Source organism: Madurella fahalii, assembly GCF_045866475.1.
Source record: "Madurella fahalii IFM 68171 DNA, scaffold_2, whole genome shotgun sequence".
Taxonomy (NCBI): domain Eukaryota; kingdom Fungi; phylum Ascomycota; class Sordariomycetes; order Sordariales; genus Madurella; species Madurella fahalii.
The window spans coordinates 2,834,123-2,858,140 of record NW_027263972.1 but is presented as its reverse complement, the minus strand read 5'-3'; the positions used below and the strand labels follow the sequence as shown (position 1 = coordinate 2,858,140).

Sequence of the window (24,018 nt, the reverse complement as noted above, 5' to 3'; positions counted from 1 at the left end):
CCTTAGCCATACACGCGAGCTACGTAGTTACCCCTCCCGCATAGCGCCCAAGGCGCCGATAACCGAAGGGTCGCCCGTACTACTGCATTTTCCCCAGCTCTTATACCTGCTAGTCATACAAGCACTTGCAGTCCTTGGAATTTACAGGTACACTAACGCTGCGGGTTGCGGGCGCAGGCGCGTCAGGATCGCCGTGTCGAGTCGTACGGTAGTTAATGGAATTGCCTATTATTACCCTCCTACTTGGCTTAACAATAGTGCATATGCAACGTCAATGACTCAGAGGTAGAGGAAAGGGAATTTTTACTAAGGGAAGGAAGTCAGAGTTGGTGATGCGGAAGGGTTGTACTTAGGTTGCGTGGTCATAGCGTAGAGGCAGTTCTGTCCAGGCTCCTAGTAGTTATCCTCGATCTACTATCTCGCTATCCTTTTTGCACCGAATTTTTACTTCGTCCTAGGAAAAGTAGGCCCAGCCCTAGCCCTAGGTATAAATAGGCCTTTCCTCCTACCAATTCCTTTCCTCTTTTCTTTTTTACAGTCTTGTACTCGTAGGTTGCACCCTTCCTGCTCCTCTATCTCCTTTCTTCTTACCTGCACCTACTATACTCCTTTGTCGCTTGTACTATACACTTATAGGCTGGTCTACTAACTTATTAGTAGGTTATAGTAGCCGTTACCGCTCTCGCTACGCTGCTCTCGCTCTGCTCTCTACGCCCCTTCCACTTGGTCTGCTATATCAGACAAACGCCCTGTATGTAGCGCCCTCGCTACTGCTGCAGGGGGTTTATATATGCTGACCTCATTTTAGGCTGAAGATGATGAAGAGCCTCCTGGCTCTTCCAAGAAGTCCAAGGTCGCCCCGACGTCCCCTGGTTCCCCGGTAGGTTAGATCCTCCTTTTCTATACTCTCGCTACTTCTGACCTACTCCCTTAGGTCGAAGACAATACTCTCCTGTCCTCCCTGGTCGCTGCTAGCACCCCCAAGGTTCGTAATAAGTTTGTCGAGGGCGCCTGCCGCATCATCCTATAAGTATCCTTCCCCTTACCGCTAGCTCCCTGCTAATTGTATATAGCTGCCGCGTATACCTCCGCCGTATACTGAAGAAGGGTCCCTCTGCTAGTTGTAAGAATTAGAGGAACTCCGACGCCTACTGCTCCCGCTACGCGTCCTATAATTATATATACCTACCGGTAGGTCCTCCCTCCTTAGCTTACACTGCTCTTACAGCGCTTAGTAGTAGCGTCTGATCCTTCCAGGTTCCTCCTAATACTCTGACTGCCGTAGTTCGCTTTATAGAGACCTTCGATTATATAGAGTTCCCTAAGCCTGGCAAGTCTGTAAGTTCTCCCTTCTGCTTCCTCGCTATATGTTCCCTATACTAATAGTGCTTTCCTGTCTAGACTGATGCTCTCGCGATCGAGGTCCAGGAGGCTAGTAATACCGCCTTGCATGCACTCAAGGATTTCGCTACTCCCGTACCCCATTCCTCCGATCTCGCCGCCCACCGTACTAGTACTAAGCGCGTTGGTCGTATACTGCGCCTCCGCCGCTTTAATAGGGTTGCTGAAGGCCCGTTACTCGCCTTTCTTAGTAGTACTGGTCGCTCGCCCGCGTCCTCGGGCGCTACTCCTAAGCTCCCTCTGCTACTGGAAGTACAGACCGCGGTTCTAACTAATATCTGGAAATGCTTAGGCGATATAGAGGAGCTACTTTCGTATATCACTAATCATCTTGCCCCTGTAGAGGAAGAGGATACTAAGGTTGAGAATAAGGAGGAGTAGTTGGAGCACTGCTAATACGTAGCTTTTCGTAGGTTTTTTAATGCCCTTTAGACAAATCGAAGCTTTTTCTCTCGCCCTGGTATACCCTTACGTACTTATACCCTGTATCGTGTGAGGATCAAGGATCTAAGGGTAGTAAGACCAGAGTGTCTGGGTACAAGCAGTGCACGTGCAACGTAGGAGCAGAGTGCTCGTTAGGGGTTGAGTGGTGGTCTCATTGAACTCTGCCTCTCCCCTAAGCTCTGTCTCCCGCCCTCCTTCTTATGCCCGTGACCGTATCGCTAGGGCTTACTTCCCCGCTCTGCTGCTTTGTCGTCCTCCTTGCTGGTGCGCTCCTTCGACGCTTATCTGACGCGCTATTTATGCCATTCCAGCTTAGTGCCGTTGTTGCTTCTGAGGCTCGCTTACGCTGCGGCTCCGAGGCTTCCGGACCGCGCCTCACGCTGGCCCCGCTCAGCCGGTCCTCACATATCGCCTCTGCGTCTTCGCTAGTTCTACTTCGTATACCCTCAACAGTAGTCCATTATCTAGGTGCTCCCTAGGTTCCCAGGTATTATCCTCAGGCGGATACCCTTTCCATTTGATCAGGAACTGCCTGTTCCTCGCTAGGCCCCTATAGTCGATGATAGCTTCTACCTCGTAATGCTACTCCTCTGGCTCGATATCGACTATTTTATACTGCTCTCGAGCTTATTCCTTACTACCCTTAAATGGTTCAAGTAGGGTAATTGGGAAGACTCGATGGATACGGTAATACTGCGGTAAGTCCAGTTTGTACGCTATCTTCCTATCGCCAACAATCTTGAGGATCTTAAAGGGCCCTAGATACTTATCCACGAGTTTACTACTCGGGCGCCGCTATTTAAGGTACTTCGTTGAGAGCCAGACCCATTAGCCAACCTCGAACGCCTTGTCTTCCCGCTTGCAATTATACTACTTCTCGTAGTTCTTATTGGTAGCGACGAGGATATCGTAGATCTTCCTACAGCTCGCTAACAGGCGTCTCGCTTGCTCATCCGCAGCGGGGACAGCGCTCTTAGGAATTGCTATAGGGTCCGGGGGATCTCGAGGGTAGAACCTATAGAGAAGGAAGGCCGGGGTTAACCGTATCGCTATATAGTAGGAACTGTTGTAGGCGTACTCCGCTAGGCGTAGATAATACGCCCAATCCGCTTAATTATAGCTACAGAACGTATACAAGTAGTACTCGAGTATTTGGTTCTGGTACTCCGTCTACCCGTCAGTCTGCAGGTAATACGCAGTACTCAGGCGCCGCTTGATACCTAAGAGTTCGTATAAGGTCTTCTAGAAGGAGCTTGTAAACAGGCTGCCCCTATCGGATACGATAGACTGGGGAAGTCCGAAGGGCCGGTAGACATAGTCGAAGAACAGTTCTGCAAAAGCGCTTGCTATAAGCGTCGTAGTTATTACGATATAGAGAGTATACTTCATAAACTTGTCTACTACGACTAGGGCAGCATTACACGCCTTACCTGTCCGAGGGTCAATCGAAGTTAGTAGGCCTATAATGAAGTCCACTATAATCGTCTACTACAGTCCGTCGGGTACCGGCAGCGCTGCAAGCAAGCCGTAAGGGCGGTGCATACGTAGCTTCATACGTTAGCAGGTCACACAGTTGCCGTTAACATATACTACCACGTCCTCTCTTATAGACGGCCAAAAGTAGTTACGCCCTAGGCACTCCTATATCTTCCTAAAGCCTCTATAGCCCGCGGTTAGTACGTTATAATAGCTCTCAATCAGCTCGTACCTAAAGGAGGGGGGAATATATACTCTACCTTAGTAACGGACGAGCCCGTCCTCTCCTTTTCTCTACGAGCCTTCGCTGCTACTACACCGCTTCCTCCGAGTATCCGACTAAAGCCATTAATCCTTCTGTTACTCTTCAAGCAACAACTCTTCTAAAGAGAGCTACTCTCCTTTCGCCTAGTGTTACGAGTCAGACGTGCTTGGCACGGTGGCACGTGACTAGACTGCCCCGTTACGCAGAATGACCACTTCGCGGTTATTCTGCACTTAGTTAGAAATGGACAGACTTAACCACACTTTTGATGCTCATGCTAGGGTTTATAAAGTGTCCGCTATAGGGCAGTCAAGCCTGACCTCCCTGTGGTCTCCGCTAGCGAGTAGCGAGACACTCGTAGCAAGTGGTGCCAATAGCTAGATCGAACGGACGAACCTTTCAAGGACACTCTACATTCACGACGTAGAGCGAGCGAGGATCTTCTGCCGAGAGTAGTGATACCATTTGTGCTAGCCTTCACGGCGATACAGACAGCTTTGACGGCTTATGACTTACGTACGGCCATCAAACCGACGTAACGTTTGACGCTTCAGCTGTCGGCATCGACAATACCCAGATACCGGAAGAAACGTGCCAGATGGACTCTTAGGAGCTTAAGGAAGTACGCCAAATCTTCACCTTTATTACCGAGAACCCGCGGATTGTATAGGTTGGTAAACTCAATACCGAGTTAGTCAAGTGCGCCCGATATATCGCTAGCCTCTACCGCGATCTAGACTCGACCTCGGAATACGAACTCGAGTTCAGCGAGTAACCGTAATATTAGGAGTATCCTGACAACTGGAAACTCGACGTCTACGTCCCGAGAGCTCTGTTACCCAGCTTGATCCGGAAGTACGAGTAAGCGATCGTAGCGGGTCGAATCCCCAGCTGGCTAGAGGATACCGGGACGGTGTTAAGCAAGGCAATGCGGGGGGCTCGCTAGACCCTGAAAACGCCAAGTCCTGAGTACAACCAGGATACTATATATACGCCTCCAGAGATAGACATACGCCTAGGACCGATAGTAGAATAGCAATCTCGCTTAATCTATATATACCCGCCGAGTTAGGAGATGTACCAGCCGGATTCAATTACAGAAGAGCAGTCGGTATACGACTTAAACAACCAGGGGTCCGCAGAACGGACTACGACATCCCTATCACGGATGACCGTCAGTTGGCCGAGCACAAGACTATAAGAGACAGCCGAGGCAATGGGCTAATAGGATCTACCGCGATACCTACCCTCCGGTGCAGACCGGGGAGCGGATAGCCAGGATTCCTCCCCTTTCAGGGATGATCCTAGTACTGGGATACCCCCAGCAATTCCGACACCGGTCTTACGCCAGTTCGGGTTAATGTCGACGTATACCAGGTACAACGCCCTGGAACTATCGGGGCCGGAATCCGCTAATAGGCGGACGAGCGAGGAAGGTGAACTACGATAGGTCGGTTACCTAGTCGAGAGACTAGTTAGATCGCTAGGGGTTATATCGTAGTCAATGCCGACCCTACGTATAATAAACTTAGCGAGTTGGAGGATCAACGAAGCCGGAATCTTTTAGCTAGACGCCGACCCCGTATAGTACGGCACGGATAGCCAGTTCTATAATAGCAAGATGCTCTACTATATAGATATCTATCTGTAGGAGAGAAAAGTTATGGAATGGGTCGAAGACGACTACGAGAAAGTCATAAAAATGAGGATGGAAATATAGACCTTACTCAAAGAGAAGGCTCTGATCTAGTACGATCAGCAGCTCTCGGACTTCGAGAGAGGTAGCCTGAAGATCTCTATAGACGTATGGTTCAAACGCCTGAAAAAGGAATTCGGTATCAAGCTATTAGAAGCCGAGGAATAGCTAAGGAAGAACCGATATACTGTGAAGGACAACATCAACGACAAATCGGTTAAGACTTTTGTAATAGAATATTTCAAATACGTACGTGTATAGGGAGACAGCGGCGAGGTACAGCTGTTCACTCGCTTCTACAATTACCTATACCCCGAACTCAAGATGCTCCTGCCGTAGCCGGGTGCCAAGACGACGATCAGCGATTACCTGAACCTGGCCGAGGAGAAGTAGAAAGTTGTCAAAATGGCACTATAGGAGAGGTCGCGAGACACCAAAGCCTTCAACCTTAACCGCTCCGGATATACAGTGGACGACTCGGAAGCCGAAGTCGATAGAGAATCGTAGTCCGACGAGGAAGTCCACTAGTTGCGTCAGAATCGACTGCAATACCGAGTAGAGGGCTTCCGAGGCCGCTCGAACTACAGAAAGGGGTACCGCCTATTCAACGACCGCAACGAAGGGAGATTCAGATCTAGGCAGTAAGATCAGCCGAAGGAAGGTAAAGCTCAACAACGCAATAGACAGATTCGCTTTAGGGGCTATAGGGATTACCAACCGTCACGACTAAGGCGATTCTAGTATTGGAGAACCTTTGGCCGACGACGATATCTCCTCGACGGGTCGTATACCTACGTTAACTATAAGTAGGTGGTAGGAGACAACGAAGAGGCTAAGAACCGCTATACAGAACTCGAACAAGAAGGATTCCACCTTATCAAGGACGAGGAGTCCGAGGTGGATAACGAGGATACGGGCGACCGTAACCACTTCTTTGTTACCTGCGATTAGAGCGATTACGAGTCGAGGTTCAAGCCGGTCAAGAGGCGCGAGGATAAGGCCTACGAATGTCGGACGTATAACAGCCTTTTTATAATAAGGAGGCAACTCTTCGAGTACATTAAGAAGGAGTGTATCGGTACTAGGCCTCGGCGGGATTTGACGTCTACGCGGTCAGCCAAGTGCACGAAAAGGCACCTAGTAACCTCGCCTCAAGAATATAATACGGATAGCGACGAACCGGCAAACCTGTTGTTTGAAGACGGTTAAATCATTGAAGCAAATCTAGGGGGTAATTTCGGGGATAAGTAGCTGCGAAAGACGTCCTACCTCAGGATCAAGGTCAGGGCTAACCCTGGGGACGACCTAACCGACGTCTGTCTGGACACTGGTAGCTCAACCAATCTAGTCGATAAGGATTGGATAACGAAATGGGCGAAGAATCCAAGATGGACCGATATAGAACCTCACTTCGTCAAAGGTATCAAATTAAGGACTAAGATCGACAGATAGATAGAGTTTGATCTCTATATTCTAGGGAAGGTATGCGGAAAGGAAGTGGATGGGCACTTTTAAGTACGTGCAGACGTGATCGAAGGACTGGGACCGAAGATACTTATCGGAACCGACTTTATGCTCGAAAACGGCATACGGATTGACTTTGTGAGCGGATTGTACTCATTTCGCTCTATCTTCAACATAAAGGTATAGGGTGAGGTCATTAAGAAGTTAAAGGACACAATCCTCAGGCGGGTGGTGACAAGCCACATGCTTACTATACTGCTAGGGGAGCAAACTCTAGTGCCCGTACGATACGCCGATTTCCCTAAGCCAGTCGGAAAGACGGATAGACAGTGGGAACGCAGAAACATTGACTTGTGCGACGCTTACTACTTCCAAGCTGCCTATGACCACTTCGTGGATGCAACGGTCGACTGGGCTATACCCAAGGCAGCTCTCGCAGTCAACAAATCCGATAAACCGTTAGTTGTTAAGGAAGGCACAAAAATTGGGCAAATTGTCTAGTATTCCGGTGACGAGGAATGCCTGCTGACAATATAGGGATCTATTATGGACAATTGGGGAGAAATATCAGACGGCGTTATGTGCGAGGAATGGTCGCTGCTGGTTGAGGCGGGTGATGGGTCGGCCGGGTACGAGGAAGCGCCTTGCGACCTAGAACTGGCCGAGATGGTTAAACAAGCTGCTAAGCTCAGTACCGTTCTGTCGTACGGCATTGAGAAGCCAGATAACTACCCTACCATAGAATCCAAATACGGAGTCAGTATCTGTAACAAGAACCCGGCGTTCGCAGACTGCCTGAGGGTACTTCTGGACAAGCATGATATCTTCCGTTACCGAGGAATTGTCCCTATGCCGGAAGACTAAAAGATGCGTGTGGATCTTGTGGAAGGGTACTAGAAACAACTGCGGCTAGTACGTATATACCTAATGGGCCGTAAAGATCAGGAGGCCTTTGATATCCAGTTTGACAGACTGAACGCTGAGGGAAGAATGAGTTTTATGGACCAGCCAATACCGATTGCTTACCCAGTTTTCCTTGTCTGGAAAACGGTTAATGGGGAGCGGAAGAGCCGCTCGGTTATTAACCTGAGGCCCCTAAATGCGGTTACCGTGCCCGACGTTTACCCTCTACTGGACTAGGATGACATGATGAATGCAGTGGTCGGCAAGAAAGTCTATACGGTCTTCGACGTATTAGGTTTCTTCTACTAGCTGCCGATAGCTAAGGAGCACGCTAACCGTATAGTGGTTATAAGCTACTGTAGGTTGGAAAAGCATTACGTCGTGCCTATAGGTTTCAAGAACTCGCTAGCATTTGCTCAGCGATTTATGGATAGGCTGTTCAGAGGTAAAGAGCATTTCGTGCGAGTATATATCGACGACATCGTTATCTTCAGCGATATAGAGGAAGAACACGTTGAATACCTAGGAGCCGTCCTGGAAGCACTCGACCGAACTAGAGTCCACATTAACCCGAAGAAGTTGTTCGTCGGATACCCGGCGGTACGCCTGCTGGGATACCTTGTCAACGGGGACGGAATAGCTAAGACTGATAACCGGATCGAGGCCTTCCGGAAGATAAAGTTCCCGAATACCCTCGGAGCCCTTGAGACCTACCTAGGGATAGCCAGATAGCTACGCCGTAGTATCATATAGTACGACGCGAAGAAGGTACCGTTAGAACGGAGGAAGATACAATTGCTTGCGAAAGGGAGGGAGGAAGGTAAGCTCGAGGCGGGGAAGCCGAAATCAGCAAGGAAGTCGTTTATCTCGATAACGAGATGGACGCCGATAGCAGACGAGCTAGAATCCTTCCGACTCCTCTAGGAGTATCTCTATTCCCAGTTCTTCTTATATCACTACCGTCTAGACAAACCGCTATTTATTAAGGTAGACGCCTGCCGCCGTAGATACGGCGTTATAGCCTTCTAGTTGCGTAGCGACTGGGACGGTAAAGCGATACCGGGTAAGGACATCCCGCTAGGGGAGATACAGCCTATTACGTTTCTCTCTAGGGCGACGACGAACGTAGAAAAGAAGTACGGTTCGACCGAGGCTGAGGTAGCGGCAGTAGTATAGGCAGTTAGGAAACTGCGAAAGATAGTGCAGTCTAACAATCATCCGATTAATATCCTAATAGACCACGCTGTAACGAAGGGTATAGTTAAGCATATATCGCTGACTACGATAGATCTCGCTAAAGCCAACTTGAAGCTTACCAACGCAATGAACTGGCTATCCCAATTTGAGCTGAATATCTTCTATATCCCGGGAACACTCAACGTGGTACCCGATGCGTTGTCCCGGCTACCTATATTCGAAGACGACAATTAGGACGCCGCGACGAACTAGGGTAACGAATTGGAAGATATATAGACCTATACTTGGTACGAATAGGACGAGGAGTGCAATGTAATAGACGTTAGCAGTGTAGAAGCGGTCTTGGATGACGAATAGCGGGAGGAGATTGTAGTAGGTTACGCTACCGACTCGAAGTACGCCAAGATTTACTTGCGATTGATATCGATAACGCCAATCGGTACGGAAAAGAGTCGGACCTTAGGCAAACGAAAACCAAGAGGTCGACCGAAGCTCCTAATAGGACTATACGAGATTAGGGACAAGCTACTCTATTACATGGACTTCGACAGAGCCCGAAGGCTCTATGTTCCGGCTAAGAATATCGGACTAATCCTCAAGATGGTTTACGATGACAAACACTACTTTGGGGTAGGCAGGATGATAGCCGACTTAAGTAACATCTACTTCAGATAGAAGTACTGGAAAGTCAAGATGTTCGTCAAGCACTGCGAAACGTGCTGACAGAACCAGACGGATAGGACACCGACCTCCGGCGAGATACAGCCGATACGGACACTACCGACGCCGTTTTATATAGTAACTATTAACTTTATTACGGAGTTGCCGGAATCCCTGATGGAACGGACGCCGTGGGCCGTAAAAGGGCATAGCTCGCTCGATATACTGGCTACTATAATATGCAAATTTAGTAAGAAGAAGTTGCTGGTTCCGGGAAACAGAACTATGACGGCCAAGGAATGGGCAGGGCAGTTCGTTAGAGTGTGGATGATAGCGGACTAGGGGTTGCCGGCCGTAATTATCAGTGATCGTGATCCGAAGTTCATATCTAACCTCTGGAGGGAGGTCTTCAGCCTACTGAATGTCAAACTACACTTCTCTACTACTTATTACCCGCAAACAGACGGACAGTCAGAACATACCAACTAGACCGTCGAGATCGCCCTGCGGATGGACCTAGCGGATAAGCCGGGCGAAGCGTGGCTACAACTGATCCCAGCGTTGCAATACAACCTGAATAACACACTCGTGGCTACTATTGGCAGATCCCCTAACGAGCTGGTATACGGATTCCACCCGCGGACGGTTCTGGACATATTAGATAAGACGAGAGGGATATAGGTCAGTGCCGACGCGTTAGAGGTCCTCTGTAACCAATACCAGCATAAGGCGGCTGAACTCCTGGACTACGCAGGTGCCATCGCCAAGATGCGTTACGACGATAAGCACATACCGACGGAGTTCGAAGTCGGGGACACAGTCTATGTAAGGCTGTATAAAGGATACTATCTACCGGGCAAGCTGAGCTGGAAACGTAGGGACTGCGGTTTGATGAGGATCCTTGCGGCTGTGTGAAACGCCCCTGGTGAACCCGCATCCTCCTCTGGCCCAGGGGTACCCAAGCTGCTGAAACGGCGTCACGTACGGAGGTGCGGCACAAAGTGGACTCAATTGAATCTATTCTGCCCCTTCTAGATACGGTGCTTCGGGGCAAGCCTTGCGATATTCGATTTGATAAGATTCAAGTCTTGCCACATGCACCATCCAAAATATTCCTAGTAGAGTCTTGAAGCAGTGTTTTTGATGATCCAGCAATTCCCACATCAATGGACGTATTTCGTTTGTTCCGCCCATCTGGAGGTACGTTGTCGGTCTCCCGGGACGCACCAAGCCCCGCCCCCAGAGCACTGGCGCCGTGCCGCGCTGCAAGTACACAGGCATGCTAAGAACCGGTGGCACATACCCTATAGAACGCCGAGAGGGCCGTCCCGAAAAACGGCGGGCACAAGTGCGGCGGGCACAGCAGTAGGTTCAGCTTATCTTGTGGCTACCGTGGCACTCCAGTTTCCTGATTGGGTCCTCACTGAAAGCCAGGACTTACCGTCTACGCAAGGAACAGTACACGAAGTCTCTTGAGAACGAAGTGGGACGCCTGCGGGCCATAGAAACGGACCTGGTGCATGAGACCAAACATCTCCGCAGCACTATTCAGATGCTTGGAAACCTCCTGGCCGAGTCTGGGTTATACGTAAATTTATCACCCATCCTCGCACGTGAGGGAACTGAAAGAGAGCCGAATGCAGGTCCCCCATGCCATCGCTCTCCCAGCGAAGGTCATCACGTTGAGGAACGAGCGCACCCGGATTTGTCCCGAGCGCGGCATACCGGTGCCGGGGCTGCTGCCGTCCCATCTGAACCCTGGAGCACCCTCTGCTCGAAAGGGCCGTCACTGAGAGACGGGCCTTCGACCCGGCCAGAATCCCCACAGGACACCTGGTTGACCGGATTACGAAACAATCACCTCGTCTTCCTTGACCCCAACGTTCCAGTGTCTACGGACCATTACGTCCCGGCTGCAACGTCCCGGCACCGAGGTGTCCGACTTGGTGATCTCGATCCGACGACTGTGGGAATGGAATTTGTGCTGGCGTAAGCCCGTGTCACCGTCTAGAAGCATGATGCTCTAACGAGAAAGAATAAGGGGGGTAAAATAGATCATTTAATACTAATCATTTACTCAATAGACTCGAGGAGCCCTGCCTAGGCCACATTCACGGGGACCCCGACAACCCCGAACAGCCAAACGGACACGCTCTGACAGTCTCGTCACAACTCCTCTTCCTCCCTTCACCGTCACCGCCAGATGCTAAGGATCTCAGAGACGCGCGCGCGAAGGCGCCTGCTCCGATCCTCGACCGTCTACTGGCACTCTCTTCGAGCCTTACCCTCGAGGATGAAGTTACGCCGGTCCAGGCGTGGAACCGTATCCGGAGCCAGCCGCAGTTTGATCAGTTGCGCATAGACCGGCTGCAATCCCTGACCAAGGAGTTAGGAGAGGTCGTCAAATGCCACGGGTAAGTTTTGGCTCCTCGAGAGATACGGCAGCCGGCTGACTGCGGTGCCAGGTTTGGAGCTGTGTTTAAAGTAGACGTTTTGGAAAAGTTGGTGCGCGAAGAGCTGACGGAGAGACCAGCGTTTTTGAGCTGATTCTTGGATGACGGGCTAGACGAGGTTGTGTGATGTCTAGTGACTCAGTCAATGCCATTTTCTTTGATTTGAGATCGGATTGGACTTCATGTCTACATATGCCACCGTGACAGCAATGCTGAGTAATCGGTTGCTGATAATATCCAGGAAGTTTTGTTCAGACTCCGTCAAGGAGTAAGAGTAATTAGAAGACTTAACATTTTATTTAGGATTGAGCACCGTGCTCGCGTACTTCTTGATTACTGTGCTGTACCTGACTAAGCGGCGTAGCTCCACGTTCACCTCCCACGGCGCAGCACTATCACGCATCATCGATAACGAAGCCCCTAGTCGACGTAATCTACGGCTCAGCACCCGCAACGCGTCCAACGCCACAAGACAACCTCTTGCTAGATTCCTCTCGAGATATGGCCGATGTAAGATGACGGTTTCCCTCTCCCCGTCTGCTCGCCGCTACCGGCAGGAAAGTTGACTGATAGCAAGGACCTCAGCAAGGCGGGTCGCAGCACGGCATAGCCCGGACATCGCGAGCGCGCACCGAGGAGCAGCGGCTGCGCGACCTCGAAAAGATTAAGAAATACCGCGAGCTCGAGAACCAGGTGCGCTCGCGCGTATCGCAGGGCGACTACTCGCTCGACTTGTTCCACCTCACATCCAAACTCCTGCGCCTCAACCCGGAATACTACACAATATGGAACGTCCGCAGACGCTGCCTAATCTCTGGCTTATTCTCAAGACCATCGGCTGGGTTATCATGCTCGAAGGCGTCCTCGACTTCTTCTCCTTCCGCCACTACAACAACTTCTTCCGCCAGCTGCTCCGCCTTGTCCTCGACCGCGACCCCGCCCAACCCCGCCTCCCCGACAGCTGGGAAGAGTGGTACAACAGCTGAGCCTGATGCCGCCGCTGCCGCCGCTGCCGCCGAAAAGCAAGACCTCAGCTTGGTCAGATCCGAGCTCGCCTTCACCATTCCGCTCCTCCTCGAATCCCCTAAGTGCTACTGGATATGGAGCTACCGTCTCTGGATCCTCCGACAGGCCATTGAGCGGCTGCCCGCCCCGGTAGCACGGCGCATATGGGAGGAAGAGCTTGGTCTGGCATCAAAGATGCTCGGCAAGGACCGGCGCAATTTTCACGCATGGGGGTACCGCCGGCACGTGGTAGCGCAGCTCGAGAGTCCGACGCTCGGGGGCACCAGCATGGTCGAAGCCGGATTCCAGTACACGTACGACATGATCAAATCGGACCTATCCAACTTTTCGGCTTGGCACAGCCGGAGCAAGTTGATCCCGCGGCTGCTGGATGAGCGGGGCGCGGATGACGAGGCGAGACGGGCCTTTCTCGATGAAGGTATGTTCTAAGAGCTCCAACTTCCTGTGGCACAGCAGCTGAACGACCGTATAGAACTTGATCAAATCCGTGAGGCCCTTAACGTAGGTCCTGAGGACCAGTCACTGTGGTACTACCACCAGTTCTTGATGCTGAACCTGGTCTCCCTCGACGGGCGTCCGAGCTTCACCCCTGGTCTCACCGTTCAAGACCGCGCGGAGTATCTGACGCGCGAGATTGCAGAGATTAAAGACTTGCTAGAGGATTACCAGGATGTCCAGCTAATTTATGAGGGCCTGTTTGACTACACGCTATACCTCTGCCGGCTTGAGGGTAGGCAGCCAGATGCCAGTGAGCGAGCCGACCTAGTAGCGTGGCTGGGGAAGTTGAAGGAACTGGATCCGATGCGAAAGGGTCGGTGGGCTGATCTAGAGCGCGATATCGCTACATATTGATGCGCCTTGGTCATAAACAAGCTATCTCTCTCTCTCCCTCTCTCTCGCTCTCTCTGTTTCTCTCAAATGACAGGTTTCCGCTACGCAAGATACGGCAAGATACCACAAACCAGCACGAGAACCATAGAGCAACCTGGATCATCAGATACCACATACCCATGTATTGCTGCCCAGGCATACATACCGTTAGTATGACAGACTGTCTCACATTACTTTCCCTCGCACTTCCCTTTCACCTTGTTAGCCCCCTTCCCGACTAACCCCTCAAAATACCCCAATACCCTCTCCACGGGCACCATATCCATGACCCCCAGCGCCGGACTACTCGACCTCAGCACTTTCCCACCAAACAACACCCTCACGAAATACCTGCCTCCCCTCTTTTCCTTGAACAACTCGAACACCACCTCGCTCCCCATGCCAGGCCACACCATCTCCTCGATCTGCAGCACAGAAAGCAACCTGCTCACCGACCCGTCATGCGCAATATTATGCCAGTAGATGACGCCATCATTGCCCTCCCCCTCCCCCATCGCATTTCTAAGGTGAGCAGCCAGCTCGGCAATCCACACACCAAACGACGCGACCGACGCCTCCAGCGAAGCCTCCTCGGACCGGTAAATATGCGAGTACTCCCAGTTCCCGATCCGGTATACCTCGTCGGCCATGTCCCGCATCACACACTTCTCACCACCACCACCACCACCACCACCATCACCATCACCGTCACTACCACTACCACCACTGCCGGTGCTCGTGCAGGGCAAAGGCAGCTGATGGCATTCCCTCGCAGAGAGGTTATCATAGTAATGGTCAAAACTAGCATGAAACCCCGCATCGTCGGGGGGCACGCCAGAGACGGCGTCGAGGCGGGCGAACAAGGCCTGCGCGCCGTCGAGGTGGGCCTTCCACGTGGCGTTGCGGTCGGGCGCGGTGAGGTCGGCGAAGAGGCGCTGCGCCGCGGGGCAGGGGTACCTGGGCTCGAGCGAGTCGACGGCGGGGGGCTGGACGAGCAGCGGCACGTGGACGCCCGCGCCGGCGCCGGCGCGGAACAGGCCGTGCACCGCCATGCTCGCCACCTGCGACGTGATGGTGTTGTGCGTGACGCGGAAGGCCACCCTGCGCCGCCAGTGCGCCCCGTGCCGCGCCGGCAGGAACCCCAGCAGGTCGTGGTACACGGCGTACAGGTCCGCGCCGTGCTGCCACGAGTCCGCGAGGCCCTGCGCCGTGATCTGAGGGAACTGGCAGGTCCCCCTCCAGCCAGAAGGGGTGAAGGGGTTGGTTGGGGACGTGTAGCCTTTCCAGTAGGCCGGTGTGGCTTTTTGGGTGTGGTCGTCGAAGGGCTCGCCGTAGTAGTAGAGGGCTTGGTCGTCGCAGTCCCATGGGTATGGTTCGACGGGGAAGGCGTTGGATGCGTAGGGTGTGCGCTTGTGGTGGCGATGGATCTTGGGGCGTGGAAGTCAGGGCGGAAGGGCACATGCAAACTACCGCTGCCGGGATTGGACATACCAGCTCGACATAGACCAGCTCATATTCCGGCGGTGCTTTCACATACTCCTGTCTTCTGACATGTGGCATATTGCACCAGTTATACACTCCGTAGCGCTCGTCTGGGGTATTGGACGAGTTGTATATAAACCCGTACACGCCTTCGCCAGTTAAAACGGCGGTGAGGTTGTTAATCTGTGTCTGCTTGGGGGGATGCCATGACAGGTCAACTGATCCATCACCGTCTACTGAGTTCTGGGAGAGTCCAACGCTGGCAAATGCCAAGAGCATTTGACGCCCGCGGGTCAACATTATGCTCAGCTCCTCTTTAAACAGTTGTAGCAAGAGCGCAAGAGCGAGGAAGATGGCAATGCCTGTGGCATATGAGCAAACCCAGCGATGGGGGGGAAGTTGGCGGCGCAGCGCCTGACGAGACGAGTCCATCCATAAATACCAAGGACCCAATGGGCTCTTTATTGTGATAAGCACGGGGAGTTCGGGGCAAGATGAGTTGTCTCGGATACGGCGGGCGGTGGGGGAAGCCGAAAGTGAACAAGAAAATGGCTGCGATCTACGACTGACCGACACGTGGGCCGGGAAGCGTGCCGACTGGTTGACTCAGTGCGGCTGGCGCCGAAGGCCCGAAATACCCCTCGGCCTCCGGCGGCCCCTATACCTATATAGAGCCTTCACTAGAAACCTAAACTCCCGGCGCCGGAGTCGGCGGTCCCCGGGCCTGATTAGCCGAAGCAGCTGATAGTCTACTTTTCGGTATCGAATGTCCCATCGCAACCAGTCGTCCAGGCCGGGCAGGGAAATGCCCAACGTCGGGAGCGCAAGCAGTTGCGTCGTTCCACAATAGCGCAGGTCGTTCTCCCATTTCACCCGAGCTGAGAGCAACTCGCTTAATTTCTTGGTCCTGATGTTCTTGGTCATGTCCGTGGCTCCCTCTGCTCCCTCCTCGTTGGTTTCTGCACCTTCAGCGGGCCGCGACGATTGTGAAGCCTGTGGCGCTCGCCAGTTCGGCCACCAGTCACCCCCCGCTAGGAGGTTGCTCACATCACACGTTGCATAGATGGCTGGGAGCGTGTACCGGATTTTTCCTGGCGCATACCTCCGAAGCATGGATAGTAGGTCGTTTTTTGTCCGGTCATCGAGAGCCTCTCGGAACGGCTTTTGGTGCTCCGTTTCAAAGGGCGCAACGCGAACGGTACACGGGAGGCGGTGGAAAAGCCGGACCCAATAGCGGCCGTCGTAAATGCGACACTCTGTCCAGCCGTCGGGTTTCCAATCGCTGGGATGCTTGGAAATGCGCTTTGCCAACGCCAGGTTGGGAACGCTAACCGACGGTCGTGGTGCATTGGAAACATGAGGCGCTCTCGTAAGCAGCCAGCGCACACGAAAGTCCTCAGTGAGCGGGACAAAGTGCACCCCGCAGATAACGTACGGCTTGGGCTCGGGCGGGGGGGCGTCTCCCGCCAGGTATGGGAAAAGCATCGATACCACATGGCCCAGTTGGGCTACCTGCGTAAGTTCTCGCTCAGGCGTAACGATCGAGATAAGTCTGCGTATGAGAAGAGCAGCAGTATGGCGGTAAAGCCCAATTCGCTTCCGTCGGCGGGTCGCGGACCGGGCGGAGCTTCTCGGAACGCGCGGAAAGGAAAAGCGCGGGAGAGTGACCACGACCGTCCCCGTGCAGGGCTCGAAGCTGTGAAACTTCACGCCGTCGAGAAGCCTGTCGACTTCGGCTTCCTCCGCAGCCACCCTCGCTCGGCACCGCTCAGCGAGGCGGAGGATGGCTGGCTTCTGCAACGCCATGGGTAGTGTGTAGTTCTTGGACATGTGTCGTACCGCATTTCGCGTGGTTAGTGTCTGGTCCGTGTTGGTGTGATCCTCGAACCAAGGAACGCCGTTCTCGACGCAAGTCGCCACCAGCCTGTCTTTGCTGAAGTGGAGCAGCGGCCGGTAGACCATGATGCCGCCATCCTCGATCTCTAGCGGCGCTAAGGGAGGGGCACGCCTGTTCCCCTTGGCGATGGCGCCGTAGTCGTCGAGGTACATGGCTATCGCGTCGTCTCGGATCCCCTCTTCGATCTCCTTGGCGAGTATGGCGGGATTCACTTCGTGCCTCAGTTCACGTCGCATCATTTTCCTCTGGCGATCCGTCGGCCGCATGTTGTAGACGGGGTCGCCATGCCGCTGGTCGTCGACTAATCCGCTCTGATAAGCGCCGTGAATGTTGTAGCACTCGGGTATGTCGGTTGCGAGACGCATTCCCTGCAGGCCCCTGTAGCCATGGCCCGAGAGCAGCCTCATCAGCACCGTCTCGTACTGGTCATCCTCATGGTGCGCCGTAAGAAGTGTCACGATTTTCGAGCTCAAGCAAATCCGTGCAAGCCGGCGGTAACGGAGCTGGCGGGCAAGGGTCTCGACGTTGGGCAGGTCATTAGGGTTGACACCTTTGGGTATCGCCTCCTCCCAGCGTATTTTCGCGACCTGGGTCCTCATTCCCATTGTCCAAACGGCCTCAGCTACGCTTCGCGCCTCGGCCGAACTGCCCTCGCGCATGCCGTGATCAATGATTATAGCGCAGGGGTTGCCGACGGGATGGTCAGCCACCATGAGCCACGAGTCTGCTTTTCTAGCCTTGGAACACAGGTAGGCCAGGGCCATGGAGTCTACTCCGCCGCTGATTGCGAGGGCTTTTCCCGGGTCAGCCAGATAGCCAAGACGATCATGACCATGAGACTCAGCGGAGAGTGTTTACCAATAGGGCGATGAGAGCGCGCGCGCGCTGAAGGGAAGCGAGGCGGGCATGTCGCCTGGAGGGCATCGCGGAACTCACTGACTGTGATTGCCCGCGCGCTACGGTGTAAGACAGGTATCGTGGTCATTCCATCACATCGAGCGTGTCTCAAAGCTTCGCCGGCGATGGTGGTGGGGGTGAAGACAAACCGCTGGACACCCATAGCCATTCTCCGAATGACAAGCTTCACTGCAGCGGCCCAAGCGCCCTAGCCAGCAGGGTGCCCTTAGTCCACCAGCGCACCACAGCAGGGCCCCCGGCCTTGATTGCCTGCCGGAACCGGAGCTCGCACCTCTTCTAACCAAACCAAAAATTGTGACATGATGTCGCTCGCAGCCTCCTGTATACTCCTCATGCGCCATTGACCGCGCGTAGCTACTAAACCCCTCAAGACGACCCCTCTTCCGGCAACTGGGCGTGCCGGCTTCCCTTTTCTCGAACTCCCAAACCTCCGAACCCGACCGTCCTTTCGCCCGCGCAACCAAGCAGCCCACCCTCCCTCTCCCTGCTATATCTCCCACCACAACCCAGGCAACCATGGCCGCCTCGCCGCAGCCACCGCCGTTCCAAACCGCGCTGGTAGCCGGCGCGCTGGCGGGCACGACAGTCGACCTGTCGCTCTTCCCGCTCGACACGCTCAAGACGCGACTGCAGTCGGCGCAGGGCTTCTTCGCGGCGGGCGGGTTCCGGGGGATCTACCGGGGGGTGGGGTCGGCGGTGGTGGGTTCGGCGCCGGGGGCGGCGTTCTTCTTCTGCACGTACGAGGCGACCAAGGGCTTCCTCGGCGGCGCCGGCCGGCCGGCTTCGTCCGACTGGACCTCGCACGCGGCCACGCACATGGTCGCCGCGTCGCTCGGCGAGATCGCCGCCTGCGCCGTGCGCGTGCCCACCGAGGTGGTCAAGCAGCGCGCCCAGGCCGGCCAGCACGGCGGCTCGTCGCTCTCGTCGCTGCTGCACATCCTGCGCCAGCGCCCGGCCGTCGGCGTCGCCGGCGTCTGGCGGGAGCTGTACCGCGGCTGGGGCATCACCGTGATGCGCGAGGTGCCCTTCACCGTGCTGCAGTTCCCGCTGTGGGAGGCGCTCAAGGCTTGGGGCCGGGAGCGGCGCGTCCGGACGGGCCGGGGGTTATTTGGCGATATCCATGTGCATCCCACTTCTTCAAAGAAAGACAATGGCGGAGGAGTTGGTGGTGGTGGCTTGAGCGAGGTCAGCGCGGTAGAGTCGGGCTTTTACGGCAGCATCGCTGGTGGGGTGGCGGCGGGGGTTACCACGCCGCTGGACGTGCTCAAGACCAGGGTCATGCTGAGTTCCCAGCGAGAGAGCATGGTGAGGATAGCGAGGTCAATACTCCAGGAGCATGGCGTCAGGCCGTTCTTTGCGGGCATCGGGCCGAGGGTGATGTGGATCAGCATAGGGGGGGCAATATTCTTGGGAAGTTACCAGTGGGCGGTGAATGCCTTAGAGGAGAAGAGGCTGGCGGCATGAGGAGGATCTTGCGGCGCATCAACCGCGTGGTTTGATATAAACAAATGATGCCCAGTCACGGAAACATGAGGATCCCCAGATCCCGAGGACGAGGCCTGGAAACTGTGTAAGCTAATGATGTGTGTATGGCAGCCAGACTACTACAATACCCCCTATAGACACAAGCGTCGATGTGCGCTAATCAATACAAGTACAATCATAACAGCATATGCTGCTGCTTGAGAAGCCATCACCAGCCCCCACTCATGCGGCCGCCTCAGTGTTGGCCGCCTCTTCCGGCTCCTCCCGGGGGGGCATGGGGATCTCCTTCCTGCCGTTGGCCTTGTAATGAAGAATAATGTCGTTTCCACCTCTCCAAACATGGGTCCGCAGCGTCGCGAGCGTCATCTTGAGCGGCAACAGCTACACAAGCCATTAGTGACCGACATTGAGACAGAGTAAAGATGCAAGCGGACTTACTTGGTCATTGCAATACAGCTCCAGATACTCCTCCGGCTTCAGCGCGTCCGGATCAGGCTCCTCCCCTTCTGGGACAGGGTCAATCCGCTCAGCCACATAAGCCAGGATCTTCTTAACCCGCAGCATCCGGTTCGCATTCAGCCGGTTGTTTCCATCGGCCGCAACGATAGGCGGCAGCGTGTCCTTCCAGGGGTATAGCACAAACGACACCTTAACCGGGTCCTTTGGGGGCATCGTGTTGAGCAGCAGCACCTCTCCGAGCCAATGCGGCGCCCTCTCCTCGATGACATCAGCATCGGCGCCAACAGACGCCACCGTTCCGCGGTATATCTCGGCCGAGCCGCCCGACGTCTCCTCCTGGATGATAACCTTTGTGCCAGCCGGCAGCTTCAACACTGGCGTGTCGTTGGCCAGGCTCGGCGTCATCTTAGTTTCGACCAGCTGATCGGGATTCTCAGCCAACTGCTTCTCGTACTCGTTGCGGAGCTTCTGGACGACTCCCAGGAAGTTGTCGTCAAACTCCTTTTCGTGGTTGGAAGATGACTCTGACTCCTCTGCCTTGTCGTCTGGGATCGCAGGCTTCTCGGCAGCTGCGCTCGACGACGACCGCCCCAGTTTCTTACTGCCAAAGGACATGCCCATTCGGAATTTCTTCATGCCAAATGACGTGCCAGGTGACTTGACGTCGTCCTTGTCCTTGCCCTTGGAATCCTTCTCCTTCTCTTTACCGTTCTCGCCCGGCGTCTTGGCTGGTTTCTCTTCGGATGGGGGAACCTCGGTAGCGGGAGTTTGCGCCGGTTTGGCACTTTGGGTTCCATCCGGACTCTGTATGGCATCCGAGAAGTAGTCCTCCCTCTCTGCAGATTGCCGGCCGACATGAGATGACGACTTCTCCAGCGGGCTGAAAGGGGTGGTGAATCCTTCAGGCAGCGGCGGTACTGGAGAGCCGGGAGTTGCCATCCCAATCGCCAGACCCGGTGTTAGGGGGGGATATTGCGATCCACTAGCTCGCGGTGTAGCGGTCGAAGGAGAGTCTGACTGTCCCCAGCCAGGGTGCGGCGGTATGGCTATCGCCAGTGGGGGCATCGTCTTCCCGGCAGCTATCCTCTTCGTTACGGCCTCATTGAGTTTCTGTCTGAACTCCTCATCGCGACGTATTTCTTCGTCGATGAGATTTGCGAACAGATATCTGAGAATCCACTTTCCAAGGTTTACTTGAAACATGTCAGCATTTCCCAACGGACTAGATGGGAAAAAAAAGAGAGAGAGAGAGAGAAGGGAAGAAAGGAGAAGGGAAAAAAGAATTGGAATCGCACTTCTCTGATCTTCTCGAAACTCCACTGGCTCTTCTAAAACCAACTCATCGGCATACATCTCGGCGTCAAAGCAATTGTAGGGCTCCAGCACCACTGTCAGGTTCCCCGAGCTGATGTCAATCGAACACCACGGCGCTACAGCTTCCCGAGTGTTGGCCTCTAGCTCAACATCTTCAAGGTGTCGTTTTCCGAAGCTCTTGACAGGGCGGCACTGTTGAGAGACAGTCAGCGTCGTAAAAAGCAGCACGAGGGGCGTGATTTCCCGACCTGGATGAGATCCCACATCAAGACGTCGCCGGCAGTGTCCAATGTTAGGACCCGTCTACGATCATTCAACAGCCTGTGCTTGACCAAGCCAAACTGCCCTTCGATGGTTTCTTCGGGCCGCTGATGGACTGGTTCCACGACGTTGGCTAGGGAATGAGGCTCCGACCCCTTCCGCGAGTGTCCTGCGAAGGGTTCATCCCCGTCCCGGCTAATAACCAGTGGGAACGACGCTGTATTAGAGATTCGAAGAATTGATTTTGCCGGAATTGTTGTCTTGGACTCTGTACCAGGTGTCGAGGGAAAGATGGTAGCTGCGGAGCTCTCCTTGCTGCGAATCGTCACCAGCGAGGTTCGATGCTGCCTATAAGCCGCAGGGAGCTGCAGGTCCTCACTCGTATCCACATCCCGCCACCGATTGATCGACGCGCGAGCCCGCGCCGTCCATATGCTGCCTTCCCAAGCCACCACTTTACTCACACCGATATCCTCTTGGGCGACGGCAAGAGACAGGCCGTTGTCCATCTCCCCAAAGGTTCCGCGGACGTCAGTCTTGACCACTAGTCCCGATCGGTCAGCACTGTAAAAGACACCCAGTCGCGGGTCGTCCGAGAACAATGCCCACACACTGCTGTCGTGCATGGTGAGGGTATGCATGCATCGCCCGGCGGTCACGCTCCACACCTTGACGGTCTGGTCCGAGCTCGCAGACAAGACCATGTCCCCGGATTCGCTGATCAGGATTGCGCGAATGAGGTCGGTATGGCCCACGAACTTGGTGATGCGCTGCCCGGACTTTGGATCCCACAATCTCACGACACCCTCCGGGCCGCCATTAGCCAAGATGTCTTGAGTGACGCCGAGCGCGTACACGCTTCCCTTCTGAACCACCTCCTCGCCGCTGACATCGATCTCCAGCGTCTTGCCGGCGCCGGATAGATCCCACAGGTACAATCTCCGGTCGAGGCCCCCGGAAGCCACCCAACTGGTAGACTGGCTGGGTGTCGCGACACACTTGGCGAAGTCGGCATGTTGGCCAATGGTGACGGGCTCTTTCATATCGCTTGCCAGCGGCCGCCATACCTTGACCAGCAGGTCGGAGGAGGCTGATACTAAGGCCGTATGCTGCTGGGCAAGCGTAATGTCGTTGACCCAGTGAGTGTGAGCCTGTGTCTGTGCGCGGAAACTCGTTATCGACTTTGGCCTGCCGTTAGCACGGGGTGATGGGTCGACGACGGCGGAATGGCCGCTGCCGATGTTGCGGTTCAGGTCCCAGGCGCAGACAACGCCATCACGCCCGCCAGAGTAGCTATTTCAGAACAGTAAGCACAGGGCCGGCCGGGGCTAGGCCGGGGTGGAGGTGTGAGCTCACAGGATCGCATTGTCGCGGTCAATGGCAAGGCCATTGACACCGAGGCGATGGCCACCAGGCGAGGAATTAGGAAGCTCAAGGACTGGAATATAGCCAATGGTGTTAACAAGAGATTTCCAGGGGTTCTGCGGTGCGAATCTGCGTGGTGAATATGTGCAATAGGTATGCGACTGCTCAGCTGCGGAGCATCTCGACTCGACCGGCCACTGGCGCGCCTCGTGGCGTGCGGTGCATCCAAGACGGGGCAGAGACAGCGGGGATAAAACGAACCATAGCTTATCCTCTGTCGTGCTTTCTTAGCCATGCTGGGTACCAGCGCAATGGATGACAGCTGGTATGTAGCATGCACAGTCCGGAATGCTTCAGCAAACAAAAAAGATGGTTTCTTTTGGCGTAGAGGCAGAGATTGGGCGATGAGATATGTGCGGGGTCGGGTCAATGCCAAACCGCCGGCGAGAAGCGAAGGCCTACTAAAACTGCAATCTGGCGCATGCAGAAGCTACGGGAAATGCAAAGAAGGCCGGGCGTTTGGGGTTTGCGGCTGTCCTGTAGGAACTTTCGCACGCCAGACGTTGCATCCAAGATCGGTCGTTGGGGGGGAGCAATCGCCAAGCATCCCCAGCGGACCGGAAGCCCACGCGCGGGGCGGATCTTGGCGTGCAGATTCCAAGAATCCGTTCCACGCTCATGATCAGGGGCACGGAAACGCCAAGTGGGGGATCCGAGTCACCCCTCCATCCCCTGTTTCTTTAACACTGTTCACCCTGTAACGGGCCCTCTATTACCCGACATCTCGAGCTTAAGGTACCTTACAGCTGATTCTCTAGGTAGGGCATTAATCATACCTTAGCCTCCTAGTTGACTTTAGGCACGTCGTAGAGATTTGTTCGCATCACACATTCTCTCTATCACCACATTCTTAGGAGAAGCCCAGGTCCAGTGAGCATGTCCCTTCTCCAGAAGCATTCTTCCTCTAGCTCGATCTAGATGC

General features: G+C 54.3%; 6 protein-coding genes across 6 annotated transcripts; 3 read left to right on the top strand and 3 right to left on the bottom strand.

Moving 5' to 3' along the window:
* Nucleotides 1-10,672: 10,672 nt before the first annotated feature.
* MFIFM68171_03598 (uncharacterized protein) lies at nt 10,673-12,053 on the top strand (the record flags this gene model as incomplete). Its single annotated transcript, XM_071059019.1, has 5 exons — nt 10,673-10,706; nt 10,817-10,871; nt 10,941-11,495; nt 11,591-11,920; nt 11,972-12,053. 5 exons carry the CDS (start codon nt 10,673-10,675, stop codon nt 12,051-12,053), a joined length of 1,056 nt encoding a protein of 351 aa, XP_070915120.1.
* A 407-nt stretch (nt 12,054-12,460) lies between these two features.
* BET4 (Rab geranylgeranyltransferase) lies at nt 12,461-13,837 on the top strand (the record flags this gene model as incomplete). The annotated part of the gene is made up of 3 exons (XM_071059018.1): nt 12,461-12,469; nt 12,545-13,403; nt 13,458-13,837. The coding sequence occupies 3 exons, from the start codon at nt 12,461-12,463 to the stop codon at nt 13,835-13,837; spliced, it is 1,248 nt and encodes a 415-aa protein (XP_070915119.1).
* Nucleotides 13,838-14,046: 209 nt separating this feature from the next.
* MFIFM68171_03596 (uncharacterized protein) lies at nt 14,047-15,769 on the bottom strand (the record flags this gene model as incomplete). Its single annotated transcript, XM_071059017.1, has 2 exons — nt 14,047-15,282; nt 15,347-15,769. The coding sequence occupies 2 exons, from the start codon at nt 15,767-15,769 to the stop codon at nt 14,047-14,049; spliced, it is 1,659 nt and encodes a 552-aa protein (XP_070915118.1).
* A 174-nt stretch (nt 15,770-15,943) lies between these two features.
* Nucleotides 15,944-18,219, bottom strand: MFIFM68171_03595 (uncharacterized protein; the record flags this gene model as incomplete). The annotated part of the gene is made up of 2 exons (XM_071059016.1): nt 15,944-18,027; nt 18,093-18,219. 2 exons carry the CDS (start codon nt 18,217-18,219, stop codon nt 15,944-15,946), a joined length of 2,211 nt encoding a protein of 736 aa, XP_070915117.1.
* Nucleotides 18,220-18,668: 449 nt separating this feature from the next.
* On the top strand, nt 18,669-19,616 carry PET8 (S-adenosylmethionine transporter; the record flags this gene model as incomplete). Its single annotated transcript, XM_071059015.1, has 1 exon — nt 18,669-19,616. One exon carries the CDS (start codon nt 18,669-18,671, stop codon nt 19,614-19,616), a length of 948 nt encoding a protein of 315 aa, XP_070915116.1.
* Nucleotides 19,617-19,859: 243 nt separating this feature from the next.
* On the bottom strand, nt 19,860-23,331 carry MFIFM68171_03593 (uncharacterized protein; the record flags this gene model as incomplete). Its single annotated transcript, XM_071059014.1, has 6 exons — nt 19,860-20,018; nt 20,076-21,289; nt 21,392-21,602; nt 21,659-22,964; nt 23,028-23,109; nt 23,298-23,331. 6 exons carry the CDS (start codon nt 23,329-23,331, stop codon nt 19,860-19,862), a joined length of 3,006 nt encoding a protein of 1,001 aa, XP_070915115.1.
* Between the last annotated feature and the right edge of the window lie 687 nt (nt 23,332-24,018).